The following is a 20,301-nucleotide window of genomic DNA, read 5'->3' as shown; positions in this document are numbered from 1 at the left end:
CGCTGTGTTGCATCTCTTCTTTCTAACCTACTCCGACACCAGACGTATGGGAAATACGCTGTAAATACGCTGCTGCTGTAAATCAAAAGGTTTTTTCTTATTTGTATAATATTGTACACTTAATGTATGTATATATGATAATAAGTGGGGCACACCGTTAAAGAATCCAAACATGTTTTAGTTACTTTAGTGTAGTTGTAGTTCTTTTACTTGAATATCACACACTGGTTGTGGTGTTTACAAATCTTAGTACTGAGGTTCAGATTCTGCTGATGCGAATTTTGTAAGGCCATGCCAAAAAAACTTATTCTATTTAGTTTTCACTTTTTATTATGCACATTATGTTACAGTGTAAGTGGGCAGAGCTAAATGCATCTTGCAGCGTTTTTTGGCAGAAATCACGGAATCTGGGAATAAAAGAATTTTCATTAAATTGTATGACAAACAGGTAACAAGATCTAGACAACAATGTAAAACATTGCTCATGGGGTTGCTCTCACTGCACGGGCTTCGTGTTACTGATCAGGAGGGTCGGGGTTCCAGGTCTAGAATCGCCATGCTGCGTCTGTTAGGACGTAACCAGTGTGGTATGTGGGGGTGGGGGGAAAAACCTATTAAAAAAAAAAAAGATGTGCCACTATTAGAGGGATCAGGGTTATCTCACATACCTGAGTAGCAGGAGTGAGTACTACCTACTGAATGAAGTTTCGTGTTTGTACAGATACTGTTTGTTCTGCATGGACTCTGTGGTTTAGAAAAAAAAAAAAGATTTTTAAATGGGAAAAAAAAAAAAGTCAATTAGCTTGTTCCAAGTATATCGTGCTTAGTACCTCGGTTAAAAAAAAAAAAAATGGTGATATGATTCCAGCACCATTGTTCATGGGACATTGAAGAAGAAGGAGGAGGAGGAGAAAAGTTAACATAGTGGCCCTGTACAGGATAAGCAGTATAGAAGATGAATGAATGTAAAATAAAAAAAAGATGTCTCCAAGCATTTAGTGCTTGGGCCCAAAATAGACAAATTGTCTATCTTTGTTTATTTTGAACAGCCAGACACTGTACAATAAGTGCTTTTACTCTCTAAAGCGCATGAAGATCAATAAGATAAGGTAGCCTACATAATCGCAGAAGAGGACAATTTCATTTCAAGTCTGGTCCCTCTCATGGGAGCTTTCCCTTCCTCGTGTCATCTTGGGGAGTTTTTCCTCACCACTGTCACATCTGGTTTGTTTGGTAATGAGCCACTGCTTTCTGACAAGGACAAGATGACACGTTTCAAGATTCATCTGTCCAGCTGCCCATGCCGGTGGAATATCTGATGTATCCGAGTCTCTTGCGGTCTCTAAATGAAGTTTAAAGACCTACCTCCTCACCGAGCATATAAATTAGCACTTAGTCAAGCTAGTATGCTGTACTAACACTCAAAGGGGATTTGGCGTCCGAGTACTCTACCAATCAGTGGTGGCCAGTATCCTCTTCTATGTGGTAATATGTTGCGGAGAGAACCACAAAAGGATGGACACCACCCGACTGAACAATGTGGTTAGAAGAGGAGAAATTTGTGGTCAGCTTTAAGCTGGACCCGCTGGAGCTGCATGTGGAAAAGACGGTCTTAAACATCATGCTGTCTTTTTTTTTGCCAAGCAGAAGAGCATATTCAGTGGCAGACTTTTATTACAGTGGTGATCTACTGACAGACTCAGGAAATGAATGGTTCCCAGGTCCAAACGCTGCTTTGGCACCTCTTTACGGTGCCTGTGGACATGAACGTCCCTCAGCCACTACTCATTCGCAAGCATTCGTGAAGCTCTCTATTCATAACAGACTTCTACCACTTATCATGTACCCCAATTTACACTGACCGTCATTTTTTCAGTCTTGCATCACTCACTTTTTACTTGCTTTATCTCAGTTTTTGCACATCACAATTTTTTACCAGTCTATGCACTGGTTATACATACTCATTCACCTATATTATGCACATATTCACCTCATTCTTTTAATATGTTTATAGCATTACTCTATACTAGCTTAAGTACCCGTTGTTGACGGGAAAACAGTTTGTTGAAATAGTTAAAAGGATAAAAGCTAAATATAAACTTTAGGCAGATCTGTAAGAACTACTGCCTAATTTTCAATAATTCTGTCCAGTGGCCGATTTAAGACGTGCCCACAGTTTGACGTGTGCGCAGCACTGTCAATGTGTTTCTAATCTGCCACATAGCTGCTCATAACTGCACTTCTCCTCAACATTTTAATTCCATTTATGGCGCAGGGAACCTTCAGGAAAATATTAAAGTACTGCCACAATTTTGGTAAATTCTGTCAAGGTAGTTTTGTGTGATGCTGTGACAAAATTGGCTGGACGGACATAAAGACAGATTTAAAATTTTCTGTGGCTGGTTTCGGGTTGTCAATGTATGAAACATAAAGATATCATTAAAAAAGTGAGTTCTGACCAATGCACAGACAAAACCTTTTTTTTTTATTTATGTGGATTATATATATATATATATATATATATATATATATATATATATATATACAGTGGTGTGAAAAACTATTTGCCCCCTTCCTGATTTCTTATTCTTTTGCATGTTTGTCACACAAAATGTTTCTGATCATCAAACACATTTAACTATTAGTCAAAGATAACACAAGTAAACACAAAATGCAGTTTTTAAATGATGGTTTTTATTATTTAGGGAGAAAAAAAATCCAAACTTACATGGCCCTGTGTGAAAAAGTAATTGCCCCCTGAACCTAATAACTGGTTGGGCCACCCTTAGCAGCAATAACTGCAATCAAGTGTTTGCGATAACTTGCAACGAGTCTTTTACAGAGCTCTGGAGGAATTTTGGCCCACTTATCTTTGCAGAATTGTTGTAATTCAGCTTTATTTGAGAGTTTTCTAGCATGAACCGCCTTTTTAAGGTCATGCCACAACATCTCAATAGGATTCAGGTCAGGACTTTGACTGGGCCACTCCAAAGTCTTCATTTTGTTTTTCTTCAGCCATTCAGAGGTGGATTTGCTGGTGTGTTTTGGGTCATTGTCCTGCTGCAGCACCCAAGATCGCTTCAGCTTGAGTTGACGAACAGATGGCCGGACATTCTCCTTCAGGATTTTTTGGTAGACAGTAGAATTCATGGTTCCATCTATCACAGCAAGCCATCCAGGTCCTGAAGCAGCAAAACAACCCCAGACCATCACACTACCACCCCCATATTTTACTGTTGGTATGGTGTTCTTTTTCTGAAATGCTGTGTTACTTTTACGCCAGATGTAACGGGACACGCACCTTCCAAAAAGTTCAACTTTTGTCTCGTCGGTCCACAAGGTATTTTCCCAAAAGTCTTGGCAATCATTGAGATGTTTTTTAGCAAAATTGAGACGAGCCTTGATGTTCTTTTTGCTAAAGTGGTTTGCGCCTTGGAAATCTGCCATGCAGGCCGTTTTTGCCCAGTCTCTTTCTTTTGGTGGAGTCGTGAACACTGACCTTAATTGAGGCGAGTGAGGCCTGCAGTTCTTTAGTTGTTGTCCTGGGGTCTTTTGTGGCCTCTCGGATGAGTTGTCTCTGCGCTCTTGGGGTAATTTTGGTCGGCTGGCCACTCCTGGGAAGGTTCACCACTGTTCCATGTTTTTGCCATTTGTGGATGATGGCTCTCACTGTGGTTCGCTGGAGTCCCAAGGCTTTGGAAATGGCTTTATAATCTTTACCAGCCTGATAGATCTCAATTACTTTTGTTCTCATTTTTTTCTGAATTTCTTTGGATCTTGGCATAATGTCTAGCTTTTGAGGTGCTTTTGGTATACTTATCTGTGTCAGGTAGCTCCTATTTAAGTGATTTTTTGATTGAAACAGGTGTGGCAGTAATCAGGCCTGGGGGTGACTACAGAAATTGAACTTTTAACTGTGATAAACCACAGTTAAGTTATTTTTTAACAAGGGGGGGCAATGACTTTTTCACACAGGGCCATGTAGATTTGGAGTTTTTTTTCTCCCTTAATAACATAATCGTCATTTAAAAACTGCATTTTGTGTTCAATTATGTTATCTTTGACTAATAGTTAACGGTTTTTGATGAGCAGAAACATTTAAGTGTGACAAACATGCAAAAGAATAAGAAATCAGGAAGGGGGCAAATAGTTTTTCACACCACTGTATATATATATATATATATATATATTAGTCATTGGGTTATCTATCTATCTATCTATCTATCTATCTATCTATCTATCTATCTATCTATCTATCTATCTATCTATCCATCCATCCATCCATCCATCCATCTCCTCTGACTTGAGCTAAAATAAGGTAATTTCAAAGGAGACTACAGGGCACTTACACATAGAGTATATGCCTGGATAAGGCTATAAATGTAATTATAATGTAATTATATAAATAAAAACATTTAGTGTTTATTAATAAGATATTTAAATAGAAATTTAGTGGAATAATTTAGAGGATATTACAGTGTATTTTTCTAATTCTTTCAGCTCGATAGATGGCAGTAAAGCACAGTAAGACGGTGTTTCACCCGCCATGAGGGAAGAAAACGTCAACGAAGAAGAAAGAGGGCGTTTGATATTGACAAGCGCGCGAAAGAAAAATGGCGGATCTACAAAATGAGAGGTTTGAGATTGTCTTATTTGAGTCATATTTATTTATTCATTTATACATTACTGATTTTTTTAAATTTACTTTTATATATTTAACATGTTAATTAAACTCTTATAAACCGTAAATGGGTATAATTGCTAGTCTCTACTATGTTTGTAATGTTTAGAACGACTGTCCGGCCATGTAAATAAATAAAATATCTAATTTTACCCAGATAATAAGTACACAAGATAGTTTTCAGTCAGAATTTTATGTCTTTTGTCTCCTACAGGTGTTTGAGAGACGATGGAGTTGACATAGTAAGCGATTTAATTTATTCAACTTTTTTATTCAACTTGTGGTAGGACTTAAGTGGTAGGTTAAACATGTGACGTCATGTTTAACTTGTTATGATCAAGACTGTGACATGAAGCTTTGGGGAATAATACTGGGGAATAATTAATCAGGATAGAAGTGATGGTAATCACCTCCTGATACGATATTATCACAATACCTTTGTCTTGATTCTATTAAAATTGAGATTCTATAAGTATCATGAATTTATAAACATCTCAATTTAATATTATTTTCACCAATTTGTTTCACTTTTTAAACCTTTATTACAAGTATGTCTATCCTGACTAGAGACAAGATTCAATGGTGAAAGTGACAAATACATGGAGGAAACCATTGTATAACTATGGAACTGTGTTGAACGTCTATGTTGAACAACTTTACATTATTAATACCCTGAAGGACAGAGTTCATTATAATGAACAAAGAAATACATGATGCAGTGAGAAATGCACCTGGTATTCGTCAGTCAATCTAATTCCATTTTCACATTAGGGCCCTGGATCGTTTCTGAGAACTCTTGACCCTAAAGTCTGTTCCATTTCAATCAGTGAGAACACAATCGCACTGCATACTCGAGCACAGATCGAATCAGATATGGAAGCCAATCGTACCTGAGAACGAACGTAGATTTCTGTTTAGACATGGCATCATCAGTGCCATCGGTCTCCTCCAAAATCTGTATGCAGATGGCAAGCACCAATCTCATCCTCTGACCTACACAGCAAAACTGATACAGTAGGGATGCGAGAACGTCTCTCTGTAAATGCAGTAGATGGGGAAGCAATTGTTCCTGAGAATCAATCATGAGTAATGTGAAGACGCCCCAAATCAAAAATTATGATCTGTGATTAGTCATTTTTGAAACAGTGGTACTTATTGGTTGGGCATTGGAAAACCATGATGATCAGTATTTTGTTATTGGGAACAAGTATAATTAGTGATTGATCATTTTATGTATCACTTCTCTCACAGATCTTTTGTGTAGTACTTCATGTATGGCATAGACTCCAAAATTTAATCGGCACCTGGGTATCAGCATAATATCGTATCGGGTGGTCCATGTGATTCCCATCCCTAGTGATCCATGATTATTCATTTTGGAGCTAAAGCGATCAGTGATCTATTGATGCGACCGTTGGCCTTCAGAAGCACAGCTCAGTTAGGTTCGACACTCTGGCACCAGCTGTTGTGAGATGTGAGCTGGATGGAGTGACAGTTACTGACATCTGCCCGGAATATCTATAGGTTTGGCCCTAATCTCTTGCTTTGAAATAAGTTGAAAAGATCGATTTCCAGCTGTCGGATGTTTTGATAGGTCGTCTGTTTCCACTCCTGAAAGACTTACTGCTGTTTTTAACCTCAACCAGACAAACATAATGATGATAAATTCAGGGTTCTTACTCTTCTTTGTTTAACAATTGCTCAAACCTTCGACTTAACAAATTAACATTTTCACCGTGGCAATGTAATTTGTTACACCTTTTGAATTTATTGTAAATATGGCAAGAGTGAGCGTTCCAGCATTAAAGTAACTGTGCCTATATATCTGTAATCTCATTTTCATTTAACCTCATAACTTGTCACCTCCCATAACACTAAATACTAAACTAAAGCCCAGAAACAAATCAACAAACTTCTTTCCTGTCATACTGGTTTATGTACATTAACCTTTCAAATCCTGAACAAATATTTCCTTTGAAGCACAAAATGATTACTTTGCAAGCGTACAAGTGTGAGTCAAAAATTATCCGCACCCCTGTTGTATAATTTATTTTAATTAACTTTTAGAAAAAGAAAAATGCCACATTTTTTGACACAATATCCTTGCTTTGTTTTTCAATACACTTTCCATCCTTCAGCGAGCTTCCTAATTCCCCTAAAAATGTTTTGGGCTGATCCATGAGCTACGAATGCACTGTTGTCTTCACTTCTTTACCAGAAGTAAATCTTCGTCCTCGTATGGCGGCTTTCAGGGGACCAAGCAGGCAAAAGTCAGATGGAGCGACATCAGGACTATAGGAAAGGGGCTTTAACTCCTTAAAACAAAGTCAAAAGTGTTGGCAGAAGTGTGCGGGAGTGTCTAGGCACTGCCGCACACTTCTGCCAACATTTTTGACTGTTTTGTTGAACTTTTTTCCTGGTAACAAATCTTCCCCTAAAATCCCAGAAAACTGTATGCATAGATTTTCCAGCTGATGGCCGACTTGAACTTTTTCCGGCCAGGGATTGAGAATGTTTCTGTAAACTTTGTTTACTTTCAGTCTCGTAGTGATGAATCTGTGTCACTTCACCAGTAATGATTCTCTTTAAAAAAACTTTCACCTTATCCAGTATCGGTCCAAATTCTTTCTTGTTGTTTGCAGATATCCAAAAACTGTTTACGCTCTTTTGTGAGTTGTTTCAGCACCCTCAGGATCCCCCCCCCAAAAAAAAAAGTGGTGGATAATTTGTGAATATAAAGTGTGAAAAAAACACTCAATAGTCTCAATGATTAATTTAAAATATAAATGTTCATCATCAGCCAAAATTATGTGCTGTTGAGAGAATCTCTGCTTTATCCTTTTTTTTTGTTTGTTTTTTTCCCCTTTGATTTAGGGTACAACGGAAGATTTTTCACAAGGGACCAAAAGACAGTTAGCTAGGTCCCAGAGTCCAGAACCTCTCCCCAAGTCTCCTCGGACTTTATCTCCCCCTGCAATCTGCGCCCTTTTAGAAATGAAAGAGACAGAAGACCTGGATCCAGATCGTCCAGACATGACTGAAGCCTCCGCCGATCCTGATCTCAGCCCTCGCCCGCGGAGAAAATCCTGGAGGAGGTCAACTAGAGGCAGGACCTCACTCCCTGCTCTCCCTAACACCTCCCAGTGTGAGTCCACTTGAAACTAAAAGGAATCCTCCTTATTCTTCTTTACATTAGCTATCCAGATAGAGAGAGAGAGAGAGAGAGAGAGGATAAGAAGGTGTGTGTGTGTGTGTGTGTGTGTGTGTGTGTGTGTGTGTGTGTGTGTGTGTGTGTGTGTGTGTTTGTATGTCAGTGTCACTCAGTCATATGCAAATAGAAGATTATCTCTGAATGAAAGCTGCCGCCTTGGTGACGTTGAAGACAACACCGCCAGCTGATAGCGTAATCTCTAGTGTAATCTTATCTGCTTTTCTTTTCATACTGTTCTCTTCAGCTCTGTGTAAATCTATCAGCCTGGACCTGAGTGATGAAGAGAGGCTGGAGAAACTCATGGAAGCTGCAATGCAGGTGATTCAGACTTGTGTTTGGGTTTTTAAAGGTCGCGGTTCTGCATCTGTCCGTCTATTTGGCAGGGAATTTGCTTCATATCCACTCAGTCATGTAACAACACTGCACCTCTTCTAGCAAAGTTGTATAAAATTATTTTTAACTAAAAATGAAAATTTGCACCCGAAACAGATGTACTGAAGTTCGTTGAAAATCTGATTTTCTTTGTGTGTTGTTAAATTTACCTGTTAATTTCCATGGTGTTTGGGGCAAGGCCAATTAAAATTTAGACACGCCCACAAAACTCCATAAAGGGCAAATCTTACATAGAGACCCAGGGGGCGCCCCCTAAAGGCGCGATTGTTAAATTTTCCGCTAAGGTACTGTAGCTCAGCCACTGCGGTGCATCAGCTACTCATGACACAAACACACTCACACACACACACACACACACACACACACACACTAGCTTGTACTGCTTTTACAAGATTACTTTTGAATCCTTTTTCTTCTTCTTCTTCTTATTATTATTAAATGCCTGGTTAAAGGTAGATTTATTTTAGATTTGAAATTTCTTCCTTGTCAATAATGTGTTTAAGTTGACAAGACAAAAAGTCCTTGACTCTGAGATTTCTAGTTGAAGTCTAATCTGTGTATAAACTTACAGTGATGTATATAACTGCTGGTTATATGAAAGGAAGCTTATCTGCTGACTTGCAGTCATGTTGGGTTTGGTTACAACCAAACTTGATTTTTTAGCTTCACGTTGTAGGTTTTAATAATGTGTTGTTGGAAATCTCTTAACCCAGTTCCTGTCATTTTAAATCAGCCCAATAATTTGACCCTTATGAAGTGCATGCGTCATTTTAACAGATGCTTGTTCCTTTCCTTTTGTGTGTGTGTCTGTGTGTGTGTGTGCATAGGTTACAGTTAAGAGGCTGCAGAGCACACTGCGTACCATCCCCGGTGCTGATTTGGAGGCATTTCAGGCACAAGGTACTTGCTGGTTTAACCCTAATAATGAATTAATTTCAGTTACCTGTCATAGTGAGTTGTTGCAGAGTGCTCAGTGATGTTTAGTTTTAATGTCCAAACTACCAACCGTGCTTTTTCCTGTTTGTGGGTACATATATTAAATCAGTTCAGTAAATGTTTTGCTTGGCCCTGATTTTGATCGGTGTTGATTGATTTATTCTCTTCAACGGTAGCTCTTGTGCTAGCGCTACAAAGCACATGTTTATGGTATATCAATGTGCTTGTTCAAATTCTTTGTCGTTTCTATGATAATGACTTACAGTAGCTTTGGGTTTTCTTCGTTACGTCTTACCTTGCATATAAACTCATACGAACATATTTGTACAAAATTAGCACAAGATCTCCATCTTAGAGTTGTTCTAACGTATCAGGAATTAGTTTAGCAGATGTCCCACATCATTATATGTAACTTGGTGTAAAAAAAAAAAAAAAATCAGAAATCTAATCAGCTGGTAAAAACAGGAGCGTAAAAGTGAAGCCGCTCTATCACCGTTTAATTGTTGGTTATTTTCCTTGAATCAAAAAGTATTTAATTTTCTGCCCATGTTTGAATACATGGGCAGTATACACACTATTAGTATACAAACTATAGTTTTTATGACGAAAATGTCAAAGGAAACCATTTTATTTAAAGTGTTTGAACTGATTGTTTTTTTATTTATTTTATTTTTTTATTTTATTTTATAGTTTTTCCTTGCCACTGTCGCCGTCACCCTTGGCTTGCTCATCAGAGACATTTCATTCATCATTCATTCATTTCATTATTATCTAGACACATTTTTCTCACACATACACACTTCCAAATATTTTCTTTTCTTTTCTAAAAAAAAAAAAATTCTTTAATTTTTTGTGAAGCTGCTTTAAGACAATGACCATTGTTAAAAGCGCTATATAAATAAAATTGAATTGAATTGAATTGAATTATTTACCCTCCCTGTAGTTGACTCCCTGCAGACTGAGTGGACGAGTTCAGCAAAAACCATCAGTGAGGAAAGTCAGCTGTCGTTCTCCAGCACCAGCAGGTAAGACGAAGGTTAGGAGTCCTGCGTACTCAGCTAGGGATGGGATATCCTGACACAATATTATGATTATTTAATAATGATATTTTCATATTTATTTAATTTAATATTATAATAATTATAATTTTGTTACAATTATAAATAAACTTTGCATGTAATTCGCTTCAATGAAACAGGATGCTGTGCTACATGTGTGGATAGTTTACAGTGCATCACCTGTAAGAGTATAGGAGGAAATATAACATACTGAATTGCCATACAAAAGAATCACGATACATAACTGAAATGATTGAGCTTTGTCCTACTGGAGTACCCAGCAAAAGAAGTTTTTTTATTTATTTAGTTTTCTTTCATTTAATGTACAGATTTGTAGGAAATTTTTACACAAATCCTGTGATAAAATTAGGAAACAGCAGTATTATTATTATTATTATTATTATTATTATTGAGCACCCACACAGACCTAGTTTGTCCAAAGCTGTCCCTTAAACTGTTCTTGTTATCTGTATGTACCATGAATCCTTTTTATACGGATAAACAGTGTGCGTTATTTCCCTGTAGTGATCCTGCTATTCAGAAAGCCATCGGACGTGCAAAGGAGGACCTGAACAGGTGGGACATTTCTTAAACTGATTAAGAGGAAAGCACATCTATTGGTAATCATTATAACTTAACACTTAATTAAAGTTTGGACATTAGACAGTTTCTTTAGCTCTAAAATAAAGGAGTTGCAGCAGTAAATAACTGTTTAAATGCCTTTTTGTCAATGACCCATAGCAGCTCATAGTCAACAACAACATCTTTGGAATTCTTTCTCTCTTGGTGAAAGTTTTATTTTATAAGGCTAAATGTATTATTAGAAATAATGCCAGATAATAATATTTGAGTTTAATGAGCATTATCAGTTAGTTCTGACTGAGTAAGCTTATTGGACATAAGGCTTTCCATAAATGGTGATGATGGATAGCAACAGCACTAAAACATTTAAACATGTCTAATAATCTTTAATAATATTTGTATCTAATAACTTTCAATAACCATGTCTAATTATTAATTGTAAAACTATATCTGTGCGGTCTGCAGTACTGAGGAGAGAGCAGCTGCCTGCCTAAACCCACATTTAAAACTGTAAGATAACGCACTTTGTAATTGCTGAGTCGTCCTGAATCACATCCGAATCATTTGTGTTCTTTCATTTATGGCTACAATCCTAAATCACTTTCAATCACCTGATCAAGGGCATTACTTGGTTTGCAGAACAAGGAATTGTATAGGCCTACATTGCGCACTAGCTTGGTCTTTAACTTCGAAACTCCAGAAATTTGCTGATATTTTAAAGTGGAGTAAGAGTTAATAGAAAGTAAAATCTTGTGAGTTTTCTAAAAACTGTAAGTTTTGTCACCATCTCCATGGTTTTATTCTCCTCACCCTTTGGCTAAATTGTACCTGTAACTCCTTCAACCCCTGTTAATTACACTAAACTGTTGGTCGCCAGCTCTTATAATCACGACTAGTTAGTGAGGATATGTGTTGGCGACGCGAAATAACTGGTTAAATAAAGAAACTAATCAAAATCTGTCCATAATAAATGGTGCTTGTGGAACTGTTGTATATAAAAATTTAAAAAAGTGTAATATATTTAAGCAGCATTACAGTCAAGGTTGTGCTGATGTGCTTATATTCAGCACAACGGCATTTTGTATCGTGTGGTTTTGTTTCAATATATTACTGTATTATTTTTTTTAATAAATCATAATATTTGTACAGTGGAACTTTGGATTACAAGCACAATTCGTTCCTGAAGTGGGCTTGTATTTCAATACGCTTGTAAATCAAAGCAATTTTCCAATAAAAAATAATGAAAACTCAAATTATTTGTTTCACTGCCCAAAAAAATAAATACATAACAATAATTAACACAAAATATAAAGTAAAAATAAAACGAATTAATCTGCACTTTACCTTTTTAAAAAAAAGTACAAATTAATCCCGACAGATAAGTGTTTCCATTTATGCGCACAGGCGCTGTGTGTGTGTAAGAGAGAAGCTAAAGTAAGAGGAGAGGAGGAATCGGCCCCTCCCCCTTACCCCCTTCTCATCTTACACAGTAAACCTTTCTCCTCTTTTATTTAAGTTTCACACTCACATTAACGGTAAGACTGTTTTATCAGAAGATTTAGCAAGGAACATTGCTAATGACATTAGGAATACTAACAGAATCACTGCTGTAAAGTAAAACAAACAAATTAACTTGCACTTTACCTTTGAAAAGAATCGTGACCGAGCAAAAGAATCTTCTGTGTGAGGAGTGAGTGAGTGAAGCAGAGAGGAGTGGAGGGGGGGTGTTAGGACGAAAGTGTGTGTGTGTGAGGGGGCATAGTGTCAAATTACGCATATGCAGACATGCCGACAGAGAGGAAGAAAATGGATCTTTATCCTCTCTAACGAGACTTTCTTTTGCTTTACATGCGGAACAATAATAAACAGAAAGAAAATATGTTTTACACACACGTGGTCAGTGTTATAGTAAACAGAACACGCGTGCACAGATGTTGATTATACCAGTAAGAGACGCGCACCAAGACCCAGCAGGGGAGAAGATTACCCACAGTTCCGCAGCACAAGAGAGAGAAAAACCATTGGCTCAGTTGTCATCATGTGACGCTCAGCATCTAAACAAGAAGCGATACATGATGCTCGGGACTTGTAAACCTAGACTTGCTCGTTTTTCAAGTCGAAATTTATAAAAATCTTTGCTCGTCTTGCGGAACACTCGCAAACCGTGGCACTCGCAATCTGAGGTTCCACTGTATATATTAAGATCTTTCTGTAATAGCTTTACAGTTTGCATAAAAAATATTAGTACAAGTATCTTTAAATGCATGTATTCGGGTTAAAATGATGATGAATATAAAAATAACAAAAGGACTGAAACTCTTTTTTTTCACATAATTATGTGCATTTTTAAAAAGGTAGTATAAAACAGTGTTCCGATATCTCTACCAGAAAAAACCTAAATGGAAGAAATTAAATTCCTACACAGGAAAAAAAGATACGAGTACTTAACAGAATTATATTAGACCCAGGTAGACATCTAAGATTTTAAGATATGTAGTCAAAATTTTAAATAATCATAGAGCAGGAAAAGATGACTGCATCGGATCGGTACTTGGTTCTGGTATCGTATCAAAGCATTCCTAATGTTAACCTGAACTCAGATCTTGTCAAGTAATTTGATTAACCTTGAATAATCGTCGTTCCAGGCTGCAGGCGGAAAGTTTGTCCTGGGAGTCGCTCCTAAATAAACATCGCTCCAAAGCAGAAGAGCTAGCCAAGTAAGTGCTCACACACACGCTCACACACACTAATCAGATATAAAGCACTTTAATTCCTTTAAAGCCATTTTGTGATCATGTGCAGAAGAGTGGAGGAGGGACAGGAGAGAGGTGTGAAGCTGGACCCTTCCTGTCTCGCTCAGTCCTCTCAGAGCCAAGTTATCCTGAACAAACCTGATTACACTGCAGCGCTGCAGAGACAACAGGGAGTCCTGGACACCATGGGGCTGGTGGTGAGGAAGCATACAACAGTGTTAGACATCTTAAAAATCATCTGTTTTATTAGAGAATCCCATAGCAAAATTTTGTTGGATCAGAATGAGCTTTTTTTTTTTGTCTCATGAGACTGAATTAAGCTCTCATTACAAGCTCAACTTTTTCTTTTCTATTTTTCCTAAACCCCACTTAGGAGAAACAAAGAGACATAACTGAGACAAAGTGAGACTTTTGAGAAACATTTCAGAAATCTGAGATGTACATGTGAAACAGAACTGCATTTGAAGGAAAAGCAAATGAGCCATATCTAAGACCATAATGTCGGATATAAAGTCAGATATAAATGAGATGCATAAAAGACAAATAAGAGATTATTATGGTTTTATATAACAAAAAATTCTCAATTAACAGCATACAGTGTAATAAATTTACAATTTACACAATATAACAGACACGAGCAAAATCTGGCAAATCAAGACACTAAATGTCACCCAACTTGACAACGATATAGAGTGTCACACTGCTCAACTCAAAGTAGAGTGACATTTTTCAGCAGAATATATTCTTCAATATAAAGAACTCAATTTGATTTCATTTTTAACTAACTATACACACATGACTAACAAAAAAATGCACAGTTTACAAGTACTGTATATTTTGTGTGTGTGGGAAACACTGCTTTGGGGAAACAAAAAATATGTTTTGTTTTTTTTTGAGTCGCACACAAGACAAATATAAACGATTTCTGAGATTTGCAGGTAATGAGCCACAATTGAGACACCTTTGAGAAGATGCAGAAAACGCCCAAGTCTCATTCAACTCTTAAAGATGGCTCATTTCTGTCTAGGAGACAAAAAATAGATTAACATGAGACAGTAACATTAACTCTTATTTTGGAGTTTCTTTGCTATGGAGGTGTTCTCCTGTTTTTTTTTTTTTGTTTGTTTTTTGTTTTTTAAAAGGCAAACTATGTTTTTATACCTAGTGGTTTGAGGAAGGAAAGACTACTTTAACAAATAGGAATTAGTGCTTTGACTCAGAATATGCTGTATATATGCTAAATATGTAAGATGGGTTAGGGTTACTAACAGTTCATTTTGGTTGTTGTCTGAAAATAGTGCCTTTATTTTAGTAGTTCCCAATCATTTTTACTGACACAAACCAAGTGAAATAACATGGAGAAAAATTTTTCAGCTTCTCTGCTACGATCCAGAAAGCCACAATTTAAGGCTGAGGTCACACAACAGGACTTTTACAGGATCCTGTATAGGATTCAAAGTCATGCCGAGTCCATCCTAGTCTGCACCAGTCAGCAGAAGTGGTGGCCAATTGGCACGGCAAGTTGGCACAGAAATCTGTATGAGAGGTACAGACGGGAATCGGCAAGTGTGTGAGGGGAACAGGCTGAGAGCAGACTCCTCCTGACATGAGTCAGGCCGGGTTTGATGTTTCAGAGCCGACTCCGAATGCTGATGCTTAGTGTACACTGGTCAGTGCAGGGTCACTTACTCAGTGCAGATTAAAACTGCTGCCTGTCTTGCATCCTTGTTTGTTTGTTCATTTTTTTCCCCCTCATCTTGCAAGTGAACTGAACTACTTACTTAACTACTGTATTGTCAGGTGCATTTGCAAAACCCATCAAGCACCATGATGAAACTGGTTTTCATGAAGACCATCTCAGGAAAGCAAGATCAAAACAAACTTCAGCTGCAGAGGAGAAGATAATTTAGAGTTACCCGTCTCAAAAATCACCAATTAACAGCCAGCACCTAAGATTAGAGGCTTTATAGAGCATAAGTAGCAGACACATCGCAGTATTACCTGTGCCGTTAGCATTTAATCAGAAGTGCATGCAGTAAGTGGACTATTAACAATAAATAACAGTTGTGGTAAAATAAGGTTATGGGTTTATTTGTACAGGAGTGTGTAATTTACTTTTTAAAAGGCATGTAGTATGGTCCCGCTTTGATAGATCTGTGCAATTAAGATTTTTGTAATTTAACTGATGTTTAATCTATTCATTTTTATTTATATGAAAATGTACCACAGATTTTGAAGAAAATACAAACTGCTTTCCTAATGCACAAGGTTTCCACAAAATATTTGTTTTTTACAAGATTGTTTCCGCCTCTTCTTCATTTTAGTTTATGCGCCATTAGTGCAATACCTCCACCTACTGGGCTGGAGTGTTGAAGGGACAATTGATGATTTGTACAAGACATGATATTTAAACAATCATCAACACAGGTCACATGCGTTTTTATGTTTTGATGCAGTATAACTGCTCTTCAGTTAGTGCTATTCGGTTTAACCGGAAATTTGCAATGCCCAAAAAGGTATGATATTTGAAGCTCTGTTAGAGATCGAAATGATCTTCGGTCTTATCCGAAGTATTTCTGGTTTACTAACGATTTAACATAAAAGATTATTCAATGTTTTCTATGTTTTAAATAACTGATTTTAAGCTTTAAATGATATTTTACTACTAGAGACTTTTGATTTATTTTTGGAAAAAATAATTATTTAGACTTATATTAGATTAAATATTTAGCAAGTGTCTTTTAATAGAGTAAGCTTTAAATGTCTAAAAATAGGTTAAATAATTTTGGATTAAATAAATGATAAATTAGTATTTCATTTGTGATGATCAGTATTTTGAAATCTGTAAATATACAAAATATTTCCACTTGCTAAGAATTTGTTTGTAGACCACCTTTTTTATTTATGGAGACAAAATTTATGGACACGCAGTATTGCTGCTCTAATATCTTAATCAGGAGTGGACGAGGGCCGAGGCTGCGCAGCCGATTCCTCCATGGGAAACTCATTGGCTTTATTAGTCTGCATTACGGACTGCACTTAACCAGCTAACAAGCATGCAGCGTTATTGCTCTTCGTAACCTACCACGTTTTAGGTTTCCAAGCAACCAGACAAAATCCCGGGACTGTGCAGATACCCAGTGTTCTAGCTGAAGGATTTATGATTTGCCCACCCCTGTGTACATCTTCCTGACAACCAGTATTCTTTGTTAAAAAAAAAAAACACAATGCTTGGAGTTTTCCTGTGAAGAGAAAGACCATTGATAACAAGCAGCTTAATTCTCGCCAGCGGCAAGAAAAACGTCTAAGAGACTATGAAAAAGCTGACTGCTGTATATCAGGATTGCAAAATCAAATGAGAAATGGCTGATTTTATAGGTCATTGTGGTCAAGCATTTCAAACACTTGTCCTCTTGGATTACAAATCATCTCATCATTAATGCTGACTGTGTTTGTGGTTCTGTTTGTAGTTGGAGTCTCAGTACAGGATGATGAGCGTGCTCCTGTCCTACCAGAACGACTTAAAGTTAGTGATGAAGGAGACGAGCGCCCGACTGGGTGAGGAATGCTTTTTGGAGAAATTGTTTGGCTGTTTGAGGAAGCTCAAGGGCGTGGGTTACGCTGGCATGATCAGCATCAGCATAAGCTTAGTAGTTTCTTTTGTTTTGTTTAAAAAAAATTATGAATATAATATGATTTTAAATTCAATGTTCAAAAGTGTTGTTTGAAATAAACAGCAACATAAAAGACAAGTCTAAGATTAGTGTTTTTAATGTATTTAAAGTACCTGCAAACAATTATACTTGACTTGGTAATTATAAAACTCTAACATAAGATGTTTTTTTGTGTTTGTTTGTTTTTGTTTCTCTACTTCAGCTCAAAGTGCAGGATTCCAGGATCTCCCATCATCCCCTGTGAAGACGCTCCTAAACCTCCCTCAGTCTGCCACGACATCTTAGTTAAGGTTCACTATAGATATGTTCATGTTGCCAGGCCAAAAAAACTGGACAAGATGACGTGAATATAAATAACCCTACACAAAGACGGGTCCAAACAGAGCATCAGGGCCGTTATGGGAGATATCTGTCTATATCTAGCTCTAGTTTCTCAGTGACGCTTTTCTTTTCTTCCTGTGAGTATTGGCTGTAAAGTGCTGGTGTTTTATCGTAACATCAGTATCGCATTATGATATCACCCAGCTCTAGTCTGTGTTTCCTTTCCTGTTTATATCTTGAGTTAAATCATTTTGAAAGGTGTCACGTTGAGAGCTGAAGGCTTTGCTGTTTAAAATGGAGCGTCACTGGCGGTGTCATCTGTTTCCTAAATGTGTTACATAATTATATCCTCATTATAACAGCAGGTAATCATTACCAGAGATAAATCGCAGCAACGTTTCAGGAAGGCTTTTTTGCACGAGTCGGACACTAGATGGCACTGTGGCTCATTTCTAGCACAAATAATACAAATCCATACTACTCGTTTAATCTTATATTTGTTGGCTTTCAAATATTACTTTTAAGACAAATGGATATGGAAATACGTGCACAGACTTTTCCCCCTCTATGAGACGCTTTGGATTTACACGTATTGTTTTATTTTTTTCCGCTGTTTTTCACACCCCAGGTTCACTCCACTGTTCTGGATAACACCTTTTTTGTATCTTTTTTTTTTCTCTTCTCCAAAACACCTGGTTCATTTTAGGAAAAATAAAGAGCTGTTATGAGTCATAAATGCACAGGACACCAGGGTACTCCAGGACCACGACTGGAAACCTGCGCTTTATTTTAATTAGAAATAACAGTGTTTGATTTTTCACCCTGATTTTCCAGTCATGGTAAATTCAAGATCAGAGATCTTAAAGGAAATGATTTGATGTTGTCGCAACCATAAACAGTCATCAACAATGTCCTGGCAGGATTTTTAATTATTATTATTCGAAATTTGCTGTGAGGGGGGTAAAATGCCAATGATATGAGCTGAGATGATCGTATAAAAGCTGCAAGAATCTAGATTTTTTTTTTTTTTAACATGAAACACACAGGGCGTCTATGGTACACATGGTACCTTAAAAGCCTTCAAATAATTGTTAAGAAAGAAAAAAAAAACATTTAGATCTCTTCCATTTACTTAAGCCAAAGTTTGACTGATTCATCACTGGTCTAGCATTAGACGGTCAACGTACTAAACGTGTAATATCGTGGTCTGTTACAGATTTTGCCCAACGTATAAGACAAGGTTAAAGCTAAATGTGTGACATAGGTATACAAAACACTTTTCTTTATACCCACACTTTTTAACACTTCCTGCGGATTCTTTACTCAGCTAAATCAGGTGCGATGGAGGAGAGAAAAACAAGCGAAAACGTCCACCCAGGAAAAGGATTGAGAATTTACTGGGGAAACAGTGGCGCACTGGTTTTGAAGGGTTTTTTGCGCTATTGATCCGAAGGTCACGAGTTCAAATCCCAGCAGCACCACTTGGGTTCTTGAACAAGACTTATTGTAACCTTCAAACCGCTCAGTCGTTTCTTGTCCAGATCGTACGCCAGCTCCGGAATGGAGCGAATATATATGTGTAATGATCGAGAGTCATGGGGGTTGAAAGGGTCATGGGGTATTAATGAGAATAATGTCTCGATTTCCAGCCTAGTTTCTTATTCTGTCAAAAACTGTTTTCTACCTTTCAGAAATAAACGTCTAACGTAATTTCGACTCATTATCCATCTTGTGCATGTCTATATTTCTTTATTTATGAATATTGTCTTTTCCTTTTTTCTTTTTCTATCTCTTAAGCATTATGAGCTTGAGTATATTCCCCTCCCCCACCTGCACCCCCACCACCACACCACATCAACCCCCTCTTCATCGAGGCAGAACCAAGCTTTTCATTCACATCTTCTCCCTCTCTTGCTCTCTTTTTATCTATCAGTCTTTTGAGAGAGAAATGATGCAGTCACAAGTCACAGCTGGTCGTTACGGAAGAAGGAAAGGATGCACGCGTGTCCTCCGAGCTCCCCGTGCCAATAATAGTGACACGGCACGTGGTCGGCGCTCGCATACATATATAAAGGCGGCGTTACAGATTGATAGTTGCGACGACTCGTTCGGATCACAGCTCAGTTGGGATGAGATCTGCATGGTGGTGGTGTTTAGTATTTGTTATGCGTAGTGAGAGATAAGGGAGGTGTTAAAGTCGGTGAGGGGACCAAATGTTTTCACAAAGATCTGACAGTTTTGACCTTGTGGAGACGTTTTCTGAGGGGAGGGAAAAGGAAAAAAAGTGAAAATGTTTCCAATTGGTTGCTGAGGTTAAGGTTAGGCATTAATTAGCTGCATGAATAATTACGTCAAAGGCAAGGTCCTCATAAGGATAGAAAGGCAAACACTAATGAGAATGTGTGTGTGGGGAAGAGGGGAAAGGGGTTAAGTCCCCCGCGTTGCATGCACTGGGGGAAGCACGCAGCAAGAGATCGATTCTTATTTAGATGAAAATGAGGCCGAGAGTGCATCTGCCTCGGAGAGAGAAAGAGGACGCTTATTCAGACCGGGATTAAAAAAAAGAGCCTATTTTCTCGAGGTGACAGGTAGTCTTCACTTAGAAAGTCAGTGAACAGACGATCAACACCTTGCACATGCATGTCCCCCAATTTTTATATTTAGTAAAGCTTTCAAGGAATCCTTCAGGTTT

General features: G+C 37.6%; 1 protein-coding gene across 1 annotated transcript; it reads left to right on the top strand.

Annotated features, from left to right (window-relative positions):
• Nucleotides 1–4,546: 4,546 nt before the first annotated feature.
• Nucleotides 4,547–19,332, top strand: LOC128519668 (kinetochore-associated protein DSN1 homolog). Its single transcript, XM_053493481.1, is given in 12 exon segments — nucleotides 4,547–4,597; nucleotides 4,599–4,636; nucleotides 4,896–4,923; nucleotides 7,556–7,826; nucleotides 8,137–8,210; nucleotides 9,113–9,185; nucleotides 10,165–10,246; nucleotides 10,805–10,855; nucleotides 13,507–13,578; nucleotides 13,664–13,811; nucleotides 17,085–17,172; nucleotides 17,491–19,332. Coding segments are annotated over 12 exon segments (1,059 nt in total). The 3' UTR covers nucleotides 17,574–19,332.
• The last annotated feature ends 969 nt before the right edge of the window (nucleotides 19,333–20,301 follow it).

Source organism: Clarias gariepinus, chromosome 3 (assembly GCF_024256425.1).
Source record: "Clarias gariepinus isolate MV-2021 ecotype Netherlands chromosome 3, CGAR_prim_01v2, whole genome shotgun sequence".
NCBI classification, from domain to species: Eukaryota; Metazoa; Chordata; class Actinopteri; order Siluriformes; family Clariidae; genus Clarias; species Clarias gariepinus.
This window is presented reverse-complemented; position numbering and strand designations above follow the sequence as displayed.